Genomic DNA, 22,119 nt, shown 5'->3' on the forward strand with positions numbered 1-22,119 from the left:
TGGAGTCAGAAAGACTGATTATTTTGTTCTCTTACAAAGTCACAGCTTCAGAGGAGATTCCAAGATACTTAAATGTGCTTCCCACATGAAGCCCCTTACATCTTCCTTGCCTTTTAGGCCTAACCATGGCCACTGGTGAGCCCCTGCTAAGAAGCACCGATTCAGCTGAATGCATGATGCAAATCCTAGAACCATCCTGAAATTTCTGAATGTTTGCACCCAGGGCCAATCTCAGGGCAACTTTAGGATCCATCAAGTTCTGGGAAAATGCATCCTCTCGCCCAAGAACTGCTGGGATCCAAGCTGAGTGCCAGCATCTGCGACAGAGAATTCTCTCTGCTACTCGTCTGGTCCTAGTTCATGGGCTTGGTCACAATTGATCCATGGTCCCCCGGCCCATCACTGAAACCAAGAGAGTGAACAAAGCCATTACGCAGAGGCAGTGTGGCCATGGAATGAGACAGGCCTCGGACTGACTCCAGAATCCCACACCTGCACAGTCTTTCTGGGTTCTCACAATGTTTCCTCACCTGTAAAGAGGAGGCAATACCTCTTTGAAGAGTTGTGGCAGGACAGAAACGAACATATTTCATAAAGGAGAGCTATGATTAATTTTAGAATGAAAGTGGTTTTTCTTGTTGGAAAAGCAATACACAAGTTATTGAAAAACTTTGAAACTAAACATGAACAGAAAGAAGAAACTTAAATATATAACAACCACTAACGTTTTGTGGTATATCCTCCCAAATCTGTTACAGACACACATTTTTTAATGGGCCCATATTGTGATAGTACTGGCTTTTCTGCTACTAAATGAGTGTAGTGTAGGCATCCCCAAGTCTCTATGCAACATAGGCCTCGGTGACTGTACCCCATTCTGCGGTGAAGCTGGTTCCATTATTTGGAAGCGGATTACTGTGCTGGTGACTGGTAACCAACCACAGGCTTTGGTATTGGGGGAGACCAGCTTCCCCCCAACAAGCCCATTAAGCTCTGGAGACTGTCACTCCCCATGTGAAGAATGCAGAGAATTACTGGACGGACCTTCTGGATAGGGGGAATTAAAGCAGATAATGTCACAGTGCTTGGCTTAGTACCTGGCGCAGAGAACACGCTCAGATCCCGCCAACGGTGTCTGAGGCTCTGGTGGCGTTAAACTGGCCCCAAACTCTTCTTGGTCCCGTTAAAAGTCCCATCTTGGAATTCCTAACTGTGGTTATTAATAAGGAACAATTTTCCTCCCCTGCCCTCCCCCCATCCAGGGATTTACTGATCCCCTACCCTCACCCCCCAGGATTGGGTAGGACAAGCGAAGTGGGGGCACTGCAGAGTTACGAGCGGGGTCAGCGCCGGGAGTCAGGCTCCCGAGGCTCCCTCTCCGCCGCGGGGCTGCCCCGGGGAAAGCCCCTTTCGGAGTCCCGGCCCACGAGGGGCGGGCCCGCGGCTCGACCTTCTATTTGCTAACGGCCGCATCACCTGCCGGTCGGTGTGCCGAGAGTCAGCACCGGGCCCCGCCGGGCATGCGCACCAAGGGCCACCATGACGGGAATCCGGTGCCGGGCCCTCCTGTTTCTGTTGCTGCTGCAGTCAGCTCCAGGTAAGGACACGGGGAGAGGTGGGGGCTGCGGGGCGCCCCAGCCGGGCCGCGCCCACCCTCGGACCCAAAGCTCCGAGCAGGGAGCGGCGTAGGCCGAACCTTTCGCCAGCCACCGGAGCGCGGTGACAATCGCCTTGCCCACCCACCACCAAGTTTTCTTCTTCCAAATGCTGAAGCCTTTGGGAATTCCCTTCCGGGAGAAAACTGATCCAGTGCAGCTTCAGGTGAACAGGAAAAAAAGAGACAGTGGCAGTTTAAAAAGCAGCTGCATTTATTTATGAAGTGCTTTTTAAGGTCTCTTAAAAAGCCGTTTTCTGCTTGAATACACGCCTGACCCCCACTGGTAGGGGAAGTCTGTCCGCCCAGCAGACCCCTCCCGTTCCTCCAGCTGGGGGTGTCTTGAGATAGGACCCACCCACCAAGTCCCAACCAATCCAGGGAGAGATGGTCCTGAAATTGTCTCCAGGATATCTTCCTAGTCTTAAACTCATAATTTAAGACCTAGAAGGGCTGTTGGACGTCATCTAATAATTATAGTAAAAGCCAACTTTTATTGAGCAACTTCTTTGTGCTGGGCAGCACATTATCCTATTTAAGCTTCACAACCCAAGCATCTTATGATGTAGCTATTTTTCTCCCTTTTCAGGTGGGGAGACAGAGGCTCAGAGCAATTAAGGGAATTGTCCAAGAAGGAAGGCAGGGGCGAGACACAAAACAGAGAAGACTGAGGCTGAAGCAAGCATGCTAGCTTTGACTGTGGGGTGGGTAGCTGGCGCAGGGCTGTCCACCAACCTAGGTCATCCCAGGGATGCCCCAGCCCCTGATGCCACACACACCCCCTCCCCCCGTATGCCCCACCTGATGCCTCCCCAGCAGTGAGTGTTTTGCAGCTGATGAGGGAAAGTGTTGGGAGAGGGAAGGAGGGGGTCCTCTGTCCCCGGTTCACTGTCAAACTCAACAGCTTTCCTGTCTAGACCTAGCTATACTTTCACCAAGGGGTATTTATTTATTTATTTATTTACTATTGGGGAACAGTGTGTTTTTCCAGGGCCCATCAGCTCCAAGTCATCGTTCTTTCAATCTAGTTGTGGAGGGCGCAGCTCAGCTCCAAGTCCAGTCGCCGTTTTCAATCTTTAGTTGCAGGGGGCACAGCCCACCATCCCATGCAGGAACTGCACCGGCAACCTTGCTGTTGAGAGCTCGCGCCCTAACCAACTGAGCCCTCCGGCTGCCCCCCCCCCGGGAAGCTCAGCAGCAGCTCGTTGTTTTCAATCTCGTTGTGGAGGGCGCAGCTCACTGGCCCAGGTGGGAATTGAACCGGCAACCCTGTTGTTCAGAGCTCGCGCTCCAGCCAACGGAGCCCTCCGGCCGCCCCTCACCAAGGGATTTTTAATGTCCACAACACAGAATGTGGTGTGGTGATATAGGGTGGAGTACAGATCTCGGTTCGAATCCTGGCTCCCACGTGAACTAGCTGTGCAGTTTCAGGCAAGTTATTTATCATCTGTCTCTGAGCCCAGCGCCTCTCCGCGGAAGGGGAAGCACACCCAACCCGTAGGATGGTTTGTCCTGATATACGAAATGCCAAACCCGTGCCTGGCACCTGTTGAAAGCTCAGTAGAAGGTAGCTACGCGGGCTGCTCTCTCCATTGTGGCCAAGCTCAGACTTGGGGTCTGCCCTGCCCCTGGTACCTTATAAGCAGCTGGCAGACAGATTTGGACCTCCTGTCAGTCCCCTACTAGAAATTCCAGAAGCTGGGAGCAGTGACAGCATCAGCATCCCTGTGACCCATTTCCAACTCAAAGACACAGGATAGTGGGGAAAGAGTCACCTGTATTTGAGTTGAAAAGGCCAGGGGTAGGGAGCCCAGCTGAGTGCCATCAGTAGAACTGGCCCCTCTCTCCGTAATGCCAGTCTGTAACCTGTATGGATTTCCATCACAGTACATGTGACACTTCAGGGCACTGAATTCTCCATGGCACCATAGGCTCCGAAAGGGCAGAAATGGAGTTATATGCTTTGAAACCTCTGGCACGCAGTGGTCAGTAGATGCTCTTGACCAATAGTGGTCCGTAGATGTTGTAAGAACAAAGCTGAACAGGCCCCATGAGAACCTAGAGCTCAGGTTCTATGTATAGAACCTGTGTGATCAAGAGCTCAGACTTTGAAGTTGGCTCCGCCTAGATTTGAATGCTGATTCTACAACTTCTTAGCTGAGGGAGCCTCCGTTTCCTCATCTGTAATGTCATAATCATAATTAGTACCTACCTCCTCGGGACGTGGGGAGGAATGAAAGAGAAAATGAAGCTACTGTGCTTAGCATTGTGCCTGGCACACAAGACACCATACACATTACCTGCTGTCACCATCATCATCACCATCATCACCACCACCACCACCACCACTTCTTAGAGATGTCAGGGAAGACTCCCTGGAGGAAGTGACATTTGAATCAAGTCTTTAAAATATCAGATGGGGAACACCAGGTAGTCAAAGACACCTGGATTCAAAGACACCCAGAAGAATGCAGTGGTGTGAAAGGGGTGAGAAGGAAGATTGACACAGCCTGGCAAACCTGTGGGGGAGCTGTCAGGAAGAAGTCAACCAGGTGGCCTGACCAGGCCAAGTTGGGCAGGGCCTCACATACCTTGATAAGGGCATGAACTTTATTCTGAGAGCAAGGGAAGGGCGTGAAACTGGGCAGTTATGTAATCAAATGCATATTTCAGAAGAACAAGGTTAGCAGTGAGAAGGAGCCAAAGAGGGGCAGTGGGGGCCAGTTAAAGGTGGTCAGGGAAAGTGTCACTGAGACAGTGACAGCTGAGCAGAGACGTGAAGGACTCAAGGGAGTGAGCCAGATGGATATCCGGGGGGAGAACTGTCTAGGCAGACGGAACAGCCTGTGAAAAGGCCCAGAGGTGGAAGGATGTCAGGCGTGCTTTGGTAACAGCAGAAAGGCCATTGTGGCAGGAGAGGAGGGAGCAAAGGGGAGAGTAGTGGTTCAGGGGCTTGTGAGTGATTGTAAAGACTTTGGATTTTATCTTGAGTGACATGGAAGCCATTAGAGGGTATAAAGCACGAAAGTGACATGATCTGACTTCATTTTAACCCTTGCTGTTGTGTGGAGAATGCACTGACAGGACAAAATTGGAAGCAGAGAGACCAGTTAGGAGGCCTTCAGAATAATCCAGGTTATCACAATATTTGTTCATTCACTCAACAAATATTTATCGTGCATTTACTATGTGCCAGGGACCAAGGAGTCCATTAGATGGTTCCTGTGCTGTGGTCTACTGGAACCGTCAGGTGTCAGAGTGGGCAGGGGCTTTGTTTCAAGGCACAGGTGGGCCACTGAGGCCCAGGGAGGGGATGGGGCTGCAATACAACCAGTTGGTGGCATGGCTATCACGGGGATCCTGACTCACGGGTTCCCAGCCTTCACCATGTCCCCCATGCTTCAGCCATCCAAGATGAATCCTGGTTCCTCAAACTCAGTGAGCTTGTGACTGCCCGCGCTCTTCAGCTCCAAATGGCCCATGGCAAGAGCAGCCAGGAGTTCCAGGCTTCATGACCTCTCTCTCCCCCACAGGGAGGCCCTATCTGGCCCCTCCTCAGAACGTGACGCTTCTCTCCTGGAACTTCAGCGTGTACCTGACATGGCTGCCAGGGCCTGGCCACCCCCAGAACGTGACCTATCTTGTCTCTTATCAAAGGTAGAAGGGAGCCTCCAGGCTGGTCGGTTGGGGAGGGACTTCTCTGGGGAAGCTGCACTCGGAGTAGGCAGCATTCGTGGTTCTCTAGGTCCACGAGAGACGGCATGTGGCAGGTATTTGGAGAGGGCATTTAATAAAGGTCTGGAGATGGGAATGATGTTGAATAGAGAATAGAGCACAGGTGATAGGCCTCCCAGGGGTGGGGGCAGATCTTTGAGAACAGTGAGAGCTGGGCTTGGGTGGAGCTGTGAGGGCCCAGCGATGGAATTCATGAGGACCTGGATTCAGTGTTTGGACTTGGTCCAGCAGATAAGGGCAAATGGATCTTCCTGCAGAGTCTGTGTTAGGCATCATTAGATGATCACCCTTTTCCCTACGGAGCCTTCATAAAGCTTTGGGGTCCTTCTCAACTTGGCAGCCACTATGCATCCAGAAGAATCTGAAAATGGAAACAGATTCACCATCTTTGCACGTCAATGGGGATCATTTGAAGTTCTTTAGTAGGAGAGTAAGATAAAAGCAGATACTCAGAAGGATTGATCTAGAATTGGTGAGGAGGAGGAAGGGGAGGGAACTGCCACGTACTCAGGACTCACCTTGTATGCCAGGCTGAGTGCTAAGAACCTTGCAGGAATATTTCATTTCTTCCTCCTAGTATCACCAGGCAGGCACTGCATTTTTCCCATTTTAGAAGTGAGGAAACTGAGCTCAGAGAGGTGCCATGATTTGCCTGAGTAAGCTAGTGATGGAGCCAGTCTGACCCCAAAGCCTGTTCCATTGTGGTCCCTCTCCCTATAGCATCCAGATGTTAGCGATGGGGGCCTGGCTTGAAGGAGCGACTGCAAGAGAGCTTTCTAAAGAAAGAACTGTATAGAACTGTATCAGGAAGTAGAAAACACCTAACAAATACTATACGTTTGCTGTTAAATCAGCACTGAGTTAATACATTAAACCTATTTAATTTCACACAGTCCTTTGAGGAAGGATGAAGTAACTCCACTCTACAGTTAAGGAAATTGAAGCACCAAGAGTATATTTTGCTTAGAGTCACACAGCTGGGAATAGTGGAACTGGCATAAATTGATTAAAGAGTTGAAAGGTCATCCTCTGAGCCTTTACAATATTTTCCTTCTCTTTTACACTTTTTAAACACCTGTAAGGATTGCAAAATGGTGGTATTCTAATTGGGTTTTTTTCATTTATTAGTTGGAGTTATTTTATAAAAAGATGCTTCCTCTATGTAGTATTTGAAATTCAGAGGTACTGTTCACATAGGCAAGACAGGATACATGCTTGATTTTTTTTCCCATTTATTTACCAGTTTTCAAGATAATGAATCGGTTCCCTATCATCTCCCAAAGGTGATTGGTTCATTTTTTTTATTATCATTATGAACGCAAGTATTCAAATATATCTGATGGTTTCAATCTGTTGCAACTTAGCTTATTCAACTAAGCTTGAATTGTCCCATCCCTGGCCAGCGAAGGTCTCTTCAGTTTGGTTCCTGAGTCCTTTTAACTTGACCCTAGTAGTCTTTGATATCTGTATTGCTATAACATCTCTGTTATAACGAGATGTTCCAGGCTCATTTGCACAATTCCTAACCTAAAACCTGAAATCAGCCATTTTCCACTTAGTAGGAAAGAGTGTTAAAGAGCACAACCTGTGTGTTCTAGTTGTTCTGATCACTACTTAGTGATTGCTTTGAGATCTTTTCCGTGAACAGAGTGAAGGTGATCTATCTATCATCTACCTATAGATCGATAGATATAGTTAGATATAGATAGATAGTAGATAGATAGATCTATCTATATATATTTATAAATATAAGTGTAAATATATAAATGTAAATAATATAAATATAAATATATATTCCGTCTCCCATCTCAATTCCTGGCTTCTACTGAGACGGCTGATTAAATCCGTAAGTCACACCCAAGATCTCTTTATCAGCTGATTTTCCAGCCCCACTCTTGGTATCCTCTCCAGAACATGCATTCTCATTTTTTGCAATATGCCCAGGCTGAGAACTTTCCAAATCTTCAATTTTTGCTTAACATTCCCTTCTATTTATCGCTGTCTTCTCTCATTTTACTATAAGCAGTACGGAGAAACCAGGTTCCGTCTTCAACACTTTACTTTGACATCTCCTCAGCTAAATACACAAGTTCATCACTTTTAACTTCTATTTTCCACAAAACACTAGAACACGATTCAGCCAAGTTCTTTGTCACTTTATAAGGAGGACCACCTTTGTTTCAGTTTCCAAAAAGATATTCCTCCTTTCTACCTGCGATCTCCCCAGAATCACCTTTAAGATCCATATGCCTACCAACAGTCTTGTCGAGGCAGTCTCAGATTTTTCCAACATGTACCTTAAAACTATTTCAACCTCTAGCCAATACCCAGTTGCAAAACCACTTCCACATTTAAAAATTTTTATTTATTTATTTATTTATTTATTTATTTATTTATTTATTTTTCATTGGGGAATATTGGGGAGCAGTGTGTTTTTCCAGGACCCATCAGCTCCAAGTCAAGTCGTTGTTTTCAATCTAGTTGTGGAGGGCACAGCTCACTGGCCCATGCAGGAATCTAACCGGCAACCGTGGTGTTATGAGCTCTGTGCTCTAAACAACTGAGCCAATCGGATGCCCCCACTTCCACATTTTTAGATATTTGTTACATTAGCACCCCATTTATGAGCCCCAAATCTGAGTCCTTTTAGTTTACTTTGCTAGGGCTGCCATAACAAAATATCATAGATTGGGGGAGGCAGGGGTGGGAGGTGGCATAAACGACAGAAATTTGTTTCTCACAGTTCTGGAAGCTAGAAATCCAAGAAGCTGTCTGCAAGTTTGCCTTCTCCTGCGGTGTCTCTCCTTAGCTTGCAGATGGCCACCTTCTCTCTGTGTCCTCACATGGCCTTTTCTCTATGTGCGAGCGTCCCTGATGTCCCTTCCCCTTCTTATGAGGATACTAGTCTTATCGGTTTAGGGCCCAACATTATGGCCAAATTCAATCTTAATTACTGCTTTCAAGGCCCTGTCTCCAAATGCATTTGTCTCCCCTTATTCATGGGTTTGCTTTCCGCTGTTTCAGTTACTTGAGGTCAACCATGGTCCGAAAATATTACATGGAAAATTCCAGAAATAAATAATTCATAAGTTTTCAATTGCACACCATTCTGAGTAGCGTGATGAAATCTTGAACAGGGTCCTGCTGCATTCTACCCGGGACGGGAATCATCCTTGGTCTAGCATATCCATGTTGTATATGCTACCTGCCTATTAATCACTTCGTAGCTGCCATGGTTATCAGATTGGTTATCAGAGAGAGAGAGATGACATTCATATAATTTTTTTACAGTATGTTGTTATAATTGTTCTATGTTATTATTAGTTATTGTTACTCTCTTGCTGTGTCTAATTTATAAATTAAACTTTATCAGGTATGTATGTATGTATAGGAAAAAGCATAGTGGTATATAGGTGTTCGTACTATCCACAATTTCAGGCATCCACTGGGGGTCTTGTAACAAGTCCTCCTAGATAAGGGGGACTACTGTATAGTCACATAGGGGGGTTAGGGCTTTAACATACAAATTTGGGGGAACACAATTTAGTCCATAATACTTGATAAACTGGATTTTATCAAATTTAAAACTTTTGCTCTTAAAAAAAAGCCTGAAGAAAATGAAAAAGTCAGCGACTGAGAAAAAATATTCACAATATATACACTGACAAAAGACTTGTATCCAAAATAGATAAAGAACTCCTACATCTCAATAAGAAAAAGACAAATCACCCAAAAATATTTGAATAGCCACTTCACTAAAGAAGACATACAAATGGCCAATAAGCACATAAAAAGATGTTTAGCGGGCCGGCCGGTAGCTCAGGCGGTTGGAGCTCCGTGCTCCTAATTCTGAAGGCTGCCAGTTTGATTCCCACATGGGCCAGTGGGCTCTCAACCACAAGGTTGCCGGTTCAATTCCCACAAGGGATGGTGGGCTGTGCCCTCTGCAACTAGCAACTGGACCTGGAGCTGAGCTGCGCCCTCCACAACTAAGACTGAAAGGACAACAACTTGACTTGGAAAAAAATCCTGGAAGTACACACTGTTCCCCAATCAAGTCCTGTTCCCCTTCCTCATTTAAAAAAAAAAAATCTAAAAAAAAAATACTACTTTAAAAAAAAAAAGGATGTTTAGCACCATTACTCATTAGGGAAATGTAAATTAAAGCTACAATGAGGTACTGCTACATACACACTACAATGGTTAAATTAAAAGACCGACAATGCTAAGTGCTGACAAGAGTAACTAGAACTCTCACACATTGTTGGTGGGAATGTACAATGGTGCAGTCACTTTGGAAAACAGCTTGACCGTTTCTTATAGTTACACATTCAATTTACCAAATCTCCCAGATTCTACTCCTAGCTCTTTATCCAAGAGAAATGAAAACATGTCCAAACAAAGACTTACACATGAATGTTTATAGCAGCTTAGTTCATAATAACCCTGTTATGGACTGAGTTGTGTCCCCCGCTCCAAATATATCGATATGTTGAAGTCCTAACCACACACCCCCTACCATGTGACTTTATTTGGAGTTAGGGCCTATAAAAAGGTAATTAAGATTAAATGAGGTCGTAAGGCTGGGGCTCTGATCCAATACTAGGACCAGTGTCTCTATAAGAAGAGGAAGGGACACCAGGGATTTTCACACACAGCAAAAAGGCCATGTGAGGACTCAGAGAGAAATACAGTGGCAATTTGTAAGCCAAGGAGAGAGGCCTCAGGAGAAAATAAACTTGCAGACACTTTGATCTTGGATTTCCAGCTTCTAGAACTGTGAGAAATAAATTACTGTTGTTTAGGCCACCTAGTCTGGTATTTTTATCACTGCAGCCCTAGTGGGCCAATTAATTCATCAAGTTTTGTTTCTTCAGGGGTGAAGGCTTTTGGTGTCCTAAGAAATAGTTGCCTGACTCACAGTCATGAATATACTCTTCTATTCCTTCTAGAAGTTTTATAATTTTCGCATTTACATTTCTGTTCTTTTTGATTTTTAAAACTTTCCTTCTTTTCACTTTCTATTTCTTTTAAGGCATTATCTGTTATATTAATTGGCTCCTGTATTCTAGTCTTCATTTCTGAAATGAGTTTGTTTGTTTTATTTGATTCTTTCCTGTGTTCTGTTACCTCCTTTTTGACCTCCTTTAATTCTTCTGTCTTATGTTGTTCTTTTCGTGTGTTGTATCATTTTTTAATGTCTTTTAGAACATTTTGAAGGAGTCAGTTACAGTTTCGATATGTTTATGTATGGTTTTTTGCATGCGTTTTCTGACTTCTTCAGTTGATTGCTTATTAACTTATTAATTTCTATCCTTTCTTATTTTCTGCTGTAAGTATTCAAAGCTATATGTTATCCTCTAAGTATTATTTGGCTATATCACATAAATTTTTATTTATATTACTTTTGTAATCATTCAGTTTTAGATATTTACTAATTTCCATTATAATTCTTTCTTTGATCCATGAGTTATTTTAAAACATTTAACATTTTTCAACTTTTCTTTAGTGCTCTTTTTGTTAGTTATTTTTAACTGGATTATTTGCTGTCAGAGGAAACAGTTTATGAGACACCTATTCTTTGAAATTTCTTGCAAGTTGCTTTAGTTTTGTTAATATATGTTAATATTTTTAATATGCTATTAATGTTCACGTGTGTCTTAACAGTTTGTTCAGTTTGTTTTATATATGTTCATTAGACCAACTTTGATAATTATGTTCATTTTTTAACGAATTTACTGATTATTTTTCTTTGTTAAATTGTCAATTACTGAGTGAGTTGTGTTAAAATGTTCTCATTGTAATTGTGCGTTTTCTGTTTCTTCCTATAGTTTGTCTATTTTTGCTCCAAAATATATCCTGAATTCAGCCCCTTCTCTCCAAGTCTACCACCATTCTCTCTTCAATCACTGCTGCAGACTCCTAGCTGGTTGGTCTGTGATTTTTCAAAATGTTCAAACACATAAATTAAGTCACTGCCATAAGATTCCAACTCCTTACCAAGACCGTGAGGCCTCGCCTATTCTGCCTATCCCTCTGCCCGCCTCTATCTCCAGTTTGTCCACACCTCTCCCTCTCTTGTCCACTGGGCTTTGGCCACACTGGCCTCCTGGCTTCTGTCTGGACAGGTCAAGCTCCTTCCCATCACAGGGTATTTCCTTTGCTGTTCCTTCCCCAAACCTTCATCTAGCTCCCTTCTCAGCATTGCGGCCTCAGGTTCAATACTATCTTCCCAGCCTTCCCTCCGCTGCCTTTGGAAAGCAGTCACTCACCTTACCCTCTTATCACTGCACTTACCAGCTCCTGGGTTTATCTTGTTGATGTCATGATTGTTTCTCATCCCCTCCCACCAGAGTTCCCAAGGACCTCGTCTGTCATGCGTGGCTGATTCCCCAAGAACAATGCCCAGAGCTCAGGTCTCTTCTGTGGACCTCAGTGTTCTCAGCAGGTTGGAGTCATGGACCTGCATGTCCCCCTCTGACATCCACACAGCATAGCAGGGTGCCTGGCACACAGCAAGTGGTCCATAACTGCCTGAATGAATAAACGTGCGGGAAATGCTTACTAGTACTGGCAATAGCAGCCATCACAATGGCCCTGTGAGGGAGGCATGACAAGATGAGGAAACTGAGGCTCAGAGCAGTGATGTGCATAGGGTCCCAGAGCTAGTGAGGGGCAGAGCCAGGATTCCCACCCACGTCTGTCTCTCTAGAACCTGAGCTCCTAACTGGACTGTTCTCATTATGTCTCAGTCAAAGCCTGGCTGCTTGGACAGATGAAGGACAGATGGGTGGATAGACAGATAGATGGGTCAGGTAAAATGGAAGGATGAGTGATCAAGTGTTCTCTTAACTTGCTTTGCCCCAAGAGGCTGAGTCCATGGCCCAAGCTCTCCTGTCTCCTCCCTCAGCTCTGCAAACCCCAAGCGGTGGCGAAAAGTGGAAAAGTGTGCAGGAACCAAAGAACTTGCATGTTCTCTGATGTGCCTGAAGAAACAGGACCTGTACAACAAGTTCAAGGGACGTGTGCGGGCTGTTTCTCCCAGTGCCAGGTCGCCCTGGGTGGAGTCCAAGTACCTGGAGTACCTTTTTGAAGGTAGGTCTATGGGGAAGGGACTGAGTGGGAGACTCCAAGAACTTGGCTCAGTGGCACTGCTGTCCTAGCCATCTCTCTCCCCTTTCCCTAAAGCAGAGGGCAGTTCTGTGGGGCCCATGTCCGAGCAGCGTGACTTTAAGGCAGGGGGTTAGTTATAGGAGTGCCACCAGCCATTCAGCTTGTACCTCCTACTAGGATGTTCAGTATCTTCTGTCAAGCATGACCGTGGTCATGGACTACACAAGGCACTTTCTGTACTTTTTTTTTTTTTTTTTTTTATGCTCAACCTCTCTCTGTAAAAAAACAACCTTTTTAAATTCTGGTTGTAAAAGTAATTTCTGAACAATAGAGAGGAAAACATTTCCCATATTTACTGCATTCAGAAATCACCAGTGATAATATTGAGTGAGAAGAGTCCATTTTACCCCCAAAATGTTTTATTTCTAATCCTTGCAATACAACTGTAAGGTTCATTTTCATCAACATATTTTTAAAAAATAAATAAAGCAAAACTCAGAGAAGTTAAGTAAGGTGCCAGGATATACAGCTAGGAAGTGGTGAAGATGGGATGGGAATCTGGATCTTTCTGATCTTTGACCAGATCAAGAGTGAGGTGGGGTGGTAAGAAGGAGAGGATAAACACTCAGACGATAGCCTCGTGGAGCTGAGATCTGTACCTTGTTGCCCAGGCTTCTCACAATACTTGAGGGCAAAATAGGGCTTGAAGGGAGGAGAGGAAAGGATTGAATGAAGAATGGCAGGAAAGGATGGCAGAGAAGGAGGAAGACATGACTTGAATGGGAGGAAGCTGTTTGGGTCGACGGATAAAAGGAGGAAAAGGATGAACAGGTAAGAAGAAAGGAAGCATGGAGAAGATGGTGGAGGACATGCTGGATGAGTGAGAAGGAAGGAGGCTAGATGGTAGGACAAATGCTTACTGTGAAGGGAGTAAACATGCGGGAAATGCTCACTGTGGCCCCCAAGTATGGATGGAGAGAGGTAGGATAGGAAGGAAAGGTAGATGATCAGTGGGTAAAGAGCATAGAAGCAATGCTGGCTTTCTGGGAAGGGATGGAAGGGGCTGGAGGGAAGAGAGGGCACGGGAAGAATGAACGAACAAATGAAGGAAGGAAAAACAAGAAGGAATGATATATGGAAAGAAAAGTAGAATGGGTAGATGGTAAGGATGGATGAATAGAAAGTAGGCTGATTGGCTAGAATGAATGGATAGGAAAGGAAGGAATGTTAGCTGGAAAGGAAGGATGAGACGGCGGGGAGAAAGGCTATCTGGCTAGAACAATGATAGATGAACCACTGCAATGGCTGGAACAAGAGAGTAGTATAGAGGGAAAGATGCAGAGAGGAGGTTACTTTTCTTTTTAATTAATTTTTTCTGCCTCCTCTTTCCTGAAGCTCTCCTGATTCTTCTATAGCGTATCCTGAGCCTGAATGACGCTTCCTGCCTTTTTCTGCCCTCCACTGTAGCCCCGGTCACTTTCTCTCTTGAGTTTTGGTAATTTGCATATTTCATTTCTCCCTAATTTCTTTCAGCTCCTAGAGGTCAGAGTCCAGGGAGGCCTTATCTCCCCATTCCCTCAGCTCCCTGCCCAAGGCTTAATACATAGTGAATGTCCCCTGGACTCTGACCTACAGAACCATAAAATAATAGATTTGTCTTGTTTTAAGTTACTAAGTTTGTGGTAATGTGTCACAGCAGCCATAAGAAACTAACACACACAGGCAGGATTCTGGCAGACCAGTGATATGTGAAGGGCACCCAGGTGGAAGGGACAACATGAGTAAAGGCAGGTTAACTGTGAGCTTGGCCTGGTCATTTCACCTCTCAGCCTCAGTTTGCCCATCTTTAAAATGGGAGTAGTGATATCCCCTCCCGGGGTCATTGCAGGGCTTAAATAAAATGGCTGGGAGGCTCCTGATGCTCAGTAGATGATTGACAAACACTAGTGCCACTTTCCCCTTTCCTGGAGAGCTCTCTGAGCTGTGTGAGGAGCAGGCCTGCCCAGATGCAGGGGGATGAATTCACTGTGGCCCCCAGAGGGTGCTGACAGGTCCTGTTCTGTTTCTGTCAGTGGAACCGGCCCCTCCCGTACTGGTCGTCACTTGGACAGAGGAGATCCTGCGCATCAATGCCACGTACCAGCTGCCCCCCTGCTTGCCCCCACTGGATCTGAAGTATGAGGTGAATTTCTGGAAGGAGGGGACCGGGAACAAGGTGAGAAGCCTCTTTCCTGCCCCCCCCCCACTACGCCACCGAAGCCCAGTGCTCCTGCACACCTCCTCCAGGAAGCCTTCCGCATACATACCCCTGATTCTGCACAGGACAGCTGGCCTGTGGCCTACCCCTGCCATTCTCCACGTAAGAGACAAAGTACAGGGCATCCTACCTCTGTCCCTTACAAGTGGTAGCAACATAGCAGTTTTCTTCCTAATAGTCTTTCAAATTATGAAACCTGTTTGGTTTTGGGGGGTGGTTTTTTACAATAAAATCTGATTGCGGTATGATGGGCTATGGGAGGCCTGCTTGCCAAGCCTCTGGATTCATTGCAGAAAAATCAGAAAATACAGATAAGCTCTAAGAGGAAAACCAAAATGACCAGAGATGACCACAAATAATTCTCTGATGTCTCTCCAGTTTCAGACTTGTTTTCTGTGGGTGCACGTGTGTAAGTCTGTAAGTGTTTATTTATGGTAGGGTGAGCAAACTTTTTCTGTAAAGGCTCAAATTGTAAATATTTGTGGCATTGCAGACCAGACGGTCTGTCCCAGCTACTCAACTCTACATCTGTAACACAAAAGGAGCCATAGATATATGTAAATGAACAGGCAGATCTGTCTTCCAGTAAAACTCTTCACACACACAAAAAAAGTGGCAGCTAGATTTGCCCACGGGCTGTCAGGCTGTGGTTGACTGACCCCTATCCTTATTCATTCTTTCCCTGAACCAACATTCACACTCCTGACCCCCTGTGTACAATGTACATCTTCATCCAAGAAGGCCCATGCCTTCAAGAACCTTATAAATATTCTAGACTAGCAGTAGCCAATAGAAATATAATCACGTAATTTTAAATGTTCCTCCTTAAATTAAGTTTAAAAAAGATGAATTTAATTTTCATAATATACTGTATTTCACACAATAGAATGTTATCATTTCAGTAGGTGATTAATAGAAAAATGATTGCGATATTGTACATTCTTTTTCACGTAGTCTTTGAAAGCCGGTATGTATTGTATGTTTAGAACCCATCTCCGTTTGGACCAGCCACACTTCAAGTGCTCAGTAGCCACATGTGGCCAGTGGCTACTATATCGGAAAGGCAGCCCTAGAATTTTCTGTGTCTCGAATGGCTGAAGGATGCCTCCCTCCCAAAATAAGTTGGGAGGCCCTTAAGGTAGAAAGCCTGAGAAATATGCCCCTCAAAGTACGGGCCAGCAGGCTTTATATGGGGGTGGGGGTGGAGTGACCCTGAGTAACAGGGCTGCTTTTGAACCCAGATCATCTCTACCTCGAGACTTAGCAGAAAAGAAACCAGATAGTGTAGGGAAGTGCTCCCCTAACGCTTGAACTGTGCAGGAGAAGACGCTGCGGGATTACAGATGGATCCTGCCTGCCACCCCCACCCTGTGCTGGGGTACGGAGCAGTCCCCCCAGCAGGTCTGTTCCCCTCTGCTTCTCCTACAGACCCGATTTCCCGTCACTCCCCATGGCCAGCCAGTCCAGATCTCCCTCCAGCCAGCCACCAGTGGACAGCACTGCCTCAGTGCCAGAACCATCTACACCTTCAGTGACATCAAGTACAGCGAGTTCTCCAAGCCCACCTGCTTCTCTCTGGAGGCCTCAAGTGGGTACAAAGTGGTACAGAAGTGGGGACTTTTTCCCTGAGCCTCAGGAGCTTCATAATATGGTGGTTAAGAGCATGAGTCTAGAGAACAGACTCACCTCGACTAAAATACCGGCTCCGCCATTCTCACTATATGTCTTTGGACAGCTTACACCACCTCTCTGAATCTTGGTTTCCACAATCTGTAGCATGGGTTTATTCGCATGAGGATTAAATAAGATGATACGTGAGAAGCCCTCAGCATGTATGCAACTGATAGATAGGAGCCATTGTTGTGGTTTATGTCATTGTTATTATTTTTCCTTCCTTAGGAGTTAACTGGGCGTTCCTGGTACTGCTACCACTTCTGCTGCCACTGCTGTTGGTTATTGCTACCAGCCGTGTAATCTGGAAGAGCTTCACAGAGAACCCCTGGTTTCAGCAGGCAAAGATGCCGCGGGCCCTGGTATGGCAAATCTGGGGATGTGCATCAGAGCAGAGGGTTGTTGAAGAGGAAGGAAGTGGGGCCAGACTTAGAGGTAGTCCAGATAGAATATCAAGATGGCCCAAACTGCAAAACATCTATCTTTGTGTCTAAATTTCCACTATGAGTAATTCATTCCTTTGGCACCAAATCCAAATAATAAATATACCTGGAAGGAAGAAGTGCCTTAAGTCCATTTTAGTTAAATAACTTCATCTCTGCTAAGGATTTGTCAGGTGCTGAGAGCAGAAGGCTGAGGCTTGGGACTCAGGAGAGATGGCTGGAAGGGGACAGGGTAAGATGGGGCCAAAAGAGGAAGTCTTAGAAGGGTCCCAACACTTAGTTCACAATCTAACCCAGGGTAAGTCTTGCCCAGGGTGACCCTGAAATTTCCTCACTTGTCTGCTGGGGGCCAGCTGGGGCAGAGGAAGCCTGGGGAGGTCAATTGGGTCAGACTTGTTCAGATGAGGGCCTCGGAGGGAAGCTGGGCCATAGGTGAGGTTCAGTTGGCATTTGGGCTGGGTGGCGGCTTTGAGGATGGATTCTGAGTGTCCCTGCCACATGGGAGGGAGTGTTTTCAAAGCTCTAGGACCTGTAGGGTAGTCCCACTAACTGAGTGACAAGCTCTGTATTAGGCACATCTGCACCCCACCCCACCCCTCCACCTTCCTATTTACGTGGAAAGTCGCCATCTGACTTCCAGCAGCTGGCACCTGCATCCTGGGGGCCATGTCTGGCCTCTGGTGTCCACTCTGCCCATGCATGTGGCCAGCTGCGAGTGTCAGGGAAGTAGCACCACCACCACCCCTTCCACCTCTCAGCTGGTGATACTCTGAGGTGCGGGTGCCGCACTGGCTCCCTGAGTCCCCAGCGGGGTTAAGCTCCAGCTGCTTCAGGGGTAACTTGCCTGATAACAGCCATCCTAGTGGCTGCTCCCCTAGCCCGTCTAATTTGCCCACTTCCTTGCTGGTGTTTCCTGGGATCAATTCCCAATGAGACTGCTTACATCTGCTTCCTTATCTTGGGGTCTGTGTCCAGGGGAAACCCAAATTAGAACAGCCGTGCCTCAGGAAAGCCTAAACATTCTGTTTTTCCCTCCCCTCCCCAAATCAGGACTTTTCTGCACACAGACACCCCATTGCAACCTTTGAGCCCAGTGGCCCAGAGTCCCTGGATGACTTGGCGCTCTGTCCTCAAAAGGAAGTGACCAGAAGAGTCAGGCTGACCCCGAGAGTCAAGGCCCCCGCCAGCATCCCGGCAGAATCAGAGGACAGTGCTGAGGAAGATGACGAGGACACAGACAACAGCATCAGCTTCCAGCCCTACATTGAAGCCCCCCGCTTCCTGGTGCAGGAGCACCAGCCCCTGAGGCACTCTGAAGCAGGCGACCAGGCCAAAGTCTCCCCTGCCCGGGACTCTTCAGACGGAAGCTGGGCCAGCACTGTGAACTCCTCCCCCTGGGACGAGGCTGGGTCCTCTGGCTATTTGGCCAACAAGGGGCCCGGTCAAAGGCTGAGTAGGGATGCGTGCGAGGAGCCGCCCCCAGTCCCTGAATTCTCCAGGGACTCAAGTTCCCTGGAAGAGCCCCCGAAAGATGACCTCTCTTCCTGGGCCAATTGGGGCTCCTCATCACCAAGGTTGAATCTGGCCCCCAGGGAGCCCCTAGTTTCTCTTCATACATTGACCTTCTGCTGGGACAGCAGCCCTGAGGAGGGAGAGGAAGAAGAGGAGGAGGCCAAAGAGGAAGAAGAGGGTGAGAGGGACTCAGAAACTGAGGACAGTGGTACCAGCATCTGGGGGGCTAACAGCCTCCAGAGGACGGGGGCCAGGGGTAGGACACTGGGGCATTATATGGCCAGGTGAGCTGTCCCCCGGCTTCCTGCCGAATCTGGTGCTACTGAGCTTCTCAAGGAGCCAAGATGCCACTGAGACTTGAAAGCCTGGAGCATTGTCGCTGGGGTGGTGGAGGGTTCTTGCAGCTACTAGTAGCGGCTGTTTGTCAGGCGGAGCAATAAGCCACTCCATCCTATGACCCACCAGCTTTGGGCTGAGCTCAAAGGACTAGACAAATGGATGGGCTACGCTCAGATCATCCCACCGTCCCTGGGTGACAGGCCAGGTGGAAAAATCATCCCTGGGCCACATGAAATAGGTATGGTCAAATCATAGAGGACATCAAGGACTGACACCATATTGGGGCCATTTGCACCGAGGGGAGAAAGTTTGGAGGAACAGCCATATCAGCAGTCTCCTGTCTCTCTCCAGCACCCTCCTTCCCGGGTCTCAGCCTTCTGATTCATGAGTCCCCGAGCACAGGCCCCAGTGAAGAAAAATCTAGCTGGCTGAGGGTGTTGGAACGGGAGGGAAAGGGCGGCTGTCATTCAAATCCCAGTCTCTTAGTCATAGAATTGCAGAGTTTTACTATCAGACAGACCTGTGTCCGAATCCCAGCCCTGCCATTTCCTCCTTGTATGACTTACGACCTTGGGTAAGCTACCTTCCGTCTCTGTGCCTGAGTTTCCTCATCTGCACCTCCCACCTGGGTGTGGGGAGGGTTCTGAGAGAGAGGTGTATGACACAGGGCCTGCATATCATTGGCACTGTCTGTGTTGTGGCTGATAGGATTCTGTCTCCCCAGACTACGGATACCACTGGGCATTTCCCACCTGTGACCCCTAAACCCAGAGCACCTGGAAGCATTCACCTCTCAGCTTGTCTCACCTCCCGTCTACCTCTTCTCTTCCACCCTCGCTGTCTCCACTTCTTGGTCAGGAAACTGAGTTCTCAGAAGCCAGAACCCAGGGATCAAGGGGGACCTTGATCCCTCTCCCTTTTCCAGCAAAGAACTCGCCTAGCCTGAGCCCCAGAGCCACGCTTGATGGACATCAGGTCAAGAATGCATGATGCCTTAGGTTGAAGCAACATTAGTATTCTTCAGACGGTTGTTTCTTGAGTAGTACGGGGTTTAAGGGCGCTGACTCACACACACAGTCAAAAATCCACGTGTAACTTCAGTCATACCTCAGTGTCCACAGGGGAACTGGTTCTGCGACCCCCTGTAGATACCAAAATCCACACATGCTCAAGTCCTGTATATAAGACGGCGTAGATCCCTGCATAAAGTCAGCACTGTGTATCCGTGGATTCCCAACCACGGATCACAAAGACTGTTTTCGATCCGCGGTTGGTTGAATCTGTGGATGCAAAACCCGGGGAAACTGAGGGACTAACTGTTGAAAAAAATCTGCGTGTACGTGGACCTGTACAGTTCAAACCTGTGTTGTTCAAAGGCCAGATGTACAGAGGTTACATATTGTTCTTAGATATTTGTATTTGTTTCCAATTTTGTTTTATGTTTATATCATTTAAATCATTTCTTAATGCTTGTTGGTGTCTACCCTAAACTATTTTAAATAAAGAGCTCTATTTTTAGAGAAAAAGGCAGAATTGAATGGCAAAGTGTGTGCTCTAATTTCTCCATGGCTTCTCGCCACTCATCTAGGTGTTTAGACCACAAGAGTCTTGGGTTGGGTCCCCAGCAGCTGACCCACAGAGGGGGATTTGGGAGTACAAAGCAGTGCCGTGATTCCAGAAAGCACCAATAGAGGAGTAGGAAGCCAGACAGGGAAGGCAGCCTGTCCAGGTGCATAATCAAACAAGTCACTGCCCCAGGCGACTGAGCCCCCCTGAGGGGCTTTGCAAGTTCAGTGTTGGACCTTCCAAATTTGTTATGCCAGCGGCCGGAGCTGGGGAATTTATATACCAACTCCCATCAGTCCTGTGTCGAGGGCCGCTCCCTCCTGCAGAGTGGCAGGTACACTTGCAGTTGGAATCTATCAAGGTGAGTGCACAAGAAAGAGTGTCATGGGGGTGGGGGTAGGACACCACATCACCTGCTACGATGAGGCCAGAGCTGTGCCCACCACCCTGGCAGCTCACCCTATAGCCACTATGTTCCGTGGAAGGTTAGAGAACATCCAACAAGGCCGGCCTCGCAAACCCAAACTCACTCCATTATATCTCTGAGGAGGAGGGTCTCCCAGCTTCCAACAATTCTGTCAGGGCCACCTGGTAACTGCCCAGCACTGTTCTTGCAGATTTGTCACTATTGACTGGTACCAGGGTAGGCGCTGGACCCAAGCGGAGCTGATTCAAGTCCCTTTCCCTGGAATTCAGAAGTCTTGTCTGGCTGGCCCTGAAGTCGTACCAATTAAGTGCCAGGCTACTACTGCCCCATTTTCCACTCCGAGGAACAAGAAAGGCCTGAGTGCAGAAGAGACAAGAAAGAGGTCGCCACATGAGCTGCCAAGATGAGAAACATGAAACCCTGGTTCTGATCCATTCCTGTGGCCCAATGGCGGCCCAGTCCTCGGCTCCCTGAATCCTAGTTTTCAGCCATCTCCCAGGGCTTTCTAGTACTTATCACCTTGCCAATTCCTATTATGTGCACATTGCAGCTCGTTGTCAGGTTGGGGCTTCTGCCCCCTTGAATGGATGTGTCATAGGTCCTTTCCAGAATACAGGGCAGAACTTCCTCTCCGGGTGATCACCAGCTGCCTCCCACCCTGCCATCCCAGGCCAGGTCACCTTTTGAGCTTCTCTTGGCCTGTTTGCCACCACCTTCTGGACAAGGGTAGAGTGGGAGGGCTGCCCGATGGCATAGGCTCTTACCAAAATGGTGCTCAGGGCAACTGGGAGAGGGGAGGGTTGGGGTAACGGATGTCACATGTGGAGAACACTTTAGGGAAGGGACTGTTTTCCTCCTGGCACAGGGTGGAAACTTGGCATTGAATAAATGAATGAAGGAATTGATGTATAAATTGGAGTCAGTAAGGGACAGGCCATGGCTGACTTTCATTTTAATATGACTAACTGAAATTACAAGAGGGCCAGAGATCTTGCATTAGATTATACCTGTCGACAAATTCCTGTCGTATGTGGATGACTGTTCTTCAACTCAGTATCTGGTCCAAGGTGGGGGGCGAGGAGGGCGGGATCAGTGCTGCTCAGTGAGGGAAATGTCAAGGAAACGGACAGAAGTGGAAGACAAGACAGTACCTCAATGCCCTAACTATAACTTATTACTTCCTATATGATTTAGTGCTTAATCAATGGCTGCTTGCTCACATCTTCCTTGAGCTCATTCCTGTGTTTACAAAGTGGGGTGAATATGATGAGAGATAAAACACACACATACACACACACACACACACAAACACAGAGGCCAGAAGTTACATCTATATCTAAACGACTGAGTCAGTTCCATGAGTCAGTTATTCAAGAGATACTCGTTGGTGCCAGGACCCATT

General features: G+C 47.1%; 1 protein-coding gene across 1 annotated transcript; it reads left to right on the forward strand.

The window, feature by feature from the left end:
- The first annotated feature begins 1,494 nt into the window (after window positions 1–1,494).
- Window positions 1,495–20,266, forward strand: IFNLR1 (interferon lambda receptor 1). Its single transcript, XM_081055776.1, has 7 exons — window positions 1,495–1,597; window positions 5,188–5,311; window positions 12,300–12,484; window positions 14,575–14,717; window positions 16,188–16,347; window positions 16,659–16,792; window positions 17,924–20,266. Exons 1-7 carry the CDS (start codon window positions 1,540–1,542, stop codon window positions 18,671–18,673), a joined length of 1,554 nt encoding a protein of 517 aa, XP_080911902.1. The 5' UTR covers window positions 1,495–1,539; the 3' UTR covers window positions 18,674–20,266.
- The last annotated feature ends 1,853 nt before the right edge of the window (window positions 20,267–22,119 follow it).

The sequence above is a fragment of the Rhinolophus hipposideros genome (genome assembly GCF_964194185.1).
Source record: "Rhinolophus hipposideros genome assembly, chromosome: 8".
Taxonomy (NCBI): Eukaryota; Metazoa; Chordata; class Mammalia; order Chiroptera; family Rhinolophidae; genus Rhinolophus; species Rhinolophus hipposideros.

Bases quoted from the DNA above. Each gene is read 5' to 3' on its own strand.
- IFNLR1 (XM_081055776.1), top strand. From the start codon at position 1,540: ATGACGGGAATCCGGTGCCGGGCCCTCCTGTTTCTGTTGCTGCTGCAG. The intron at 1,598-5,187 runs GTAAGGACACGG...TCTCCCCCACAG, and splicing joins GCTGCTGCAGTCAGCTCCAG to GGAGGCCCTATCTGGCCCCT. The intron at 16,348-16,658 runs GTGGGTACAAAG...TTCCTTCCTTAG, and splicing joins CTTCTCTCTGGAGGCCTCAA to GAGTTAACTGGGCGTTCCTG.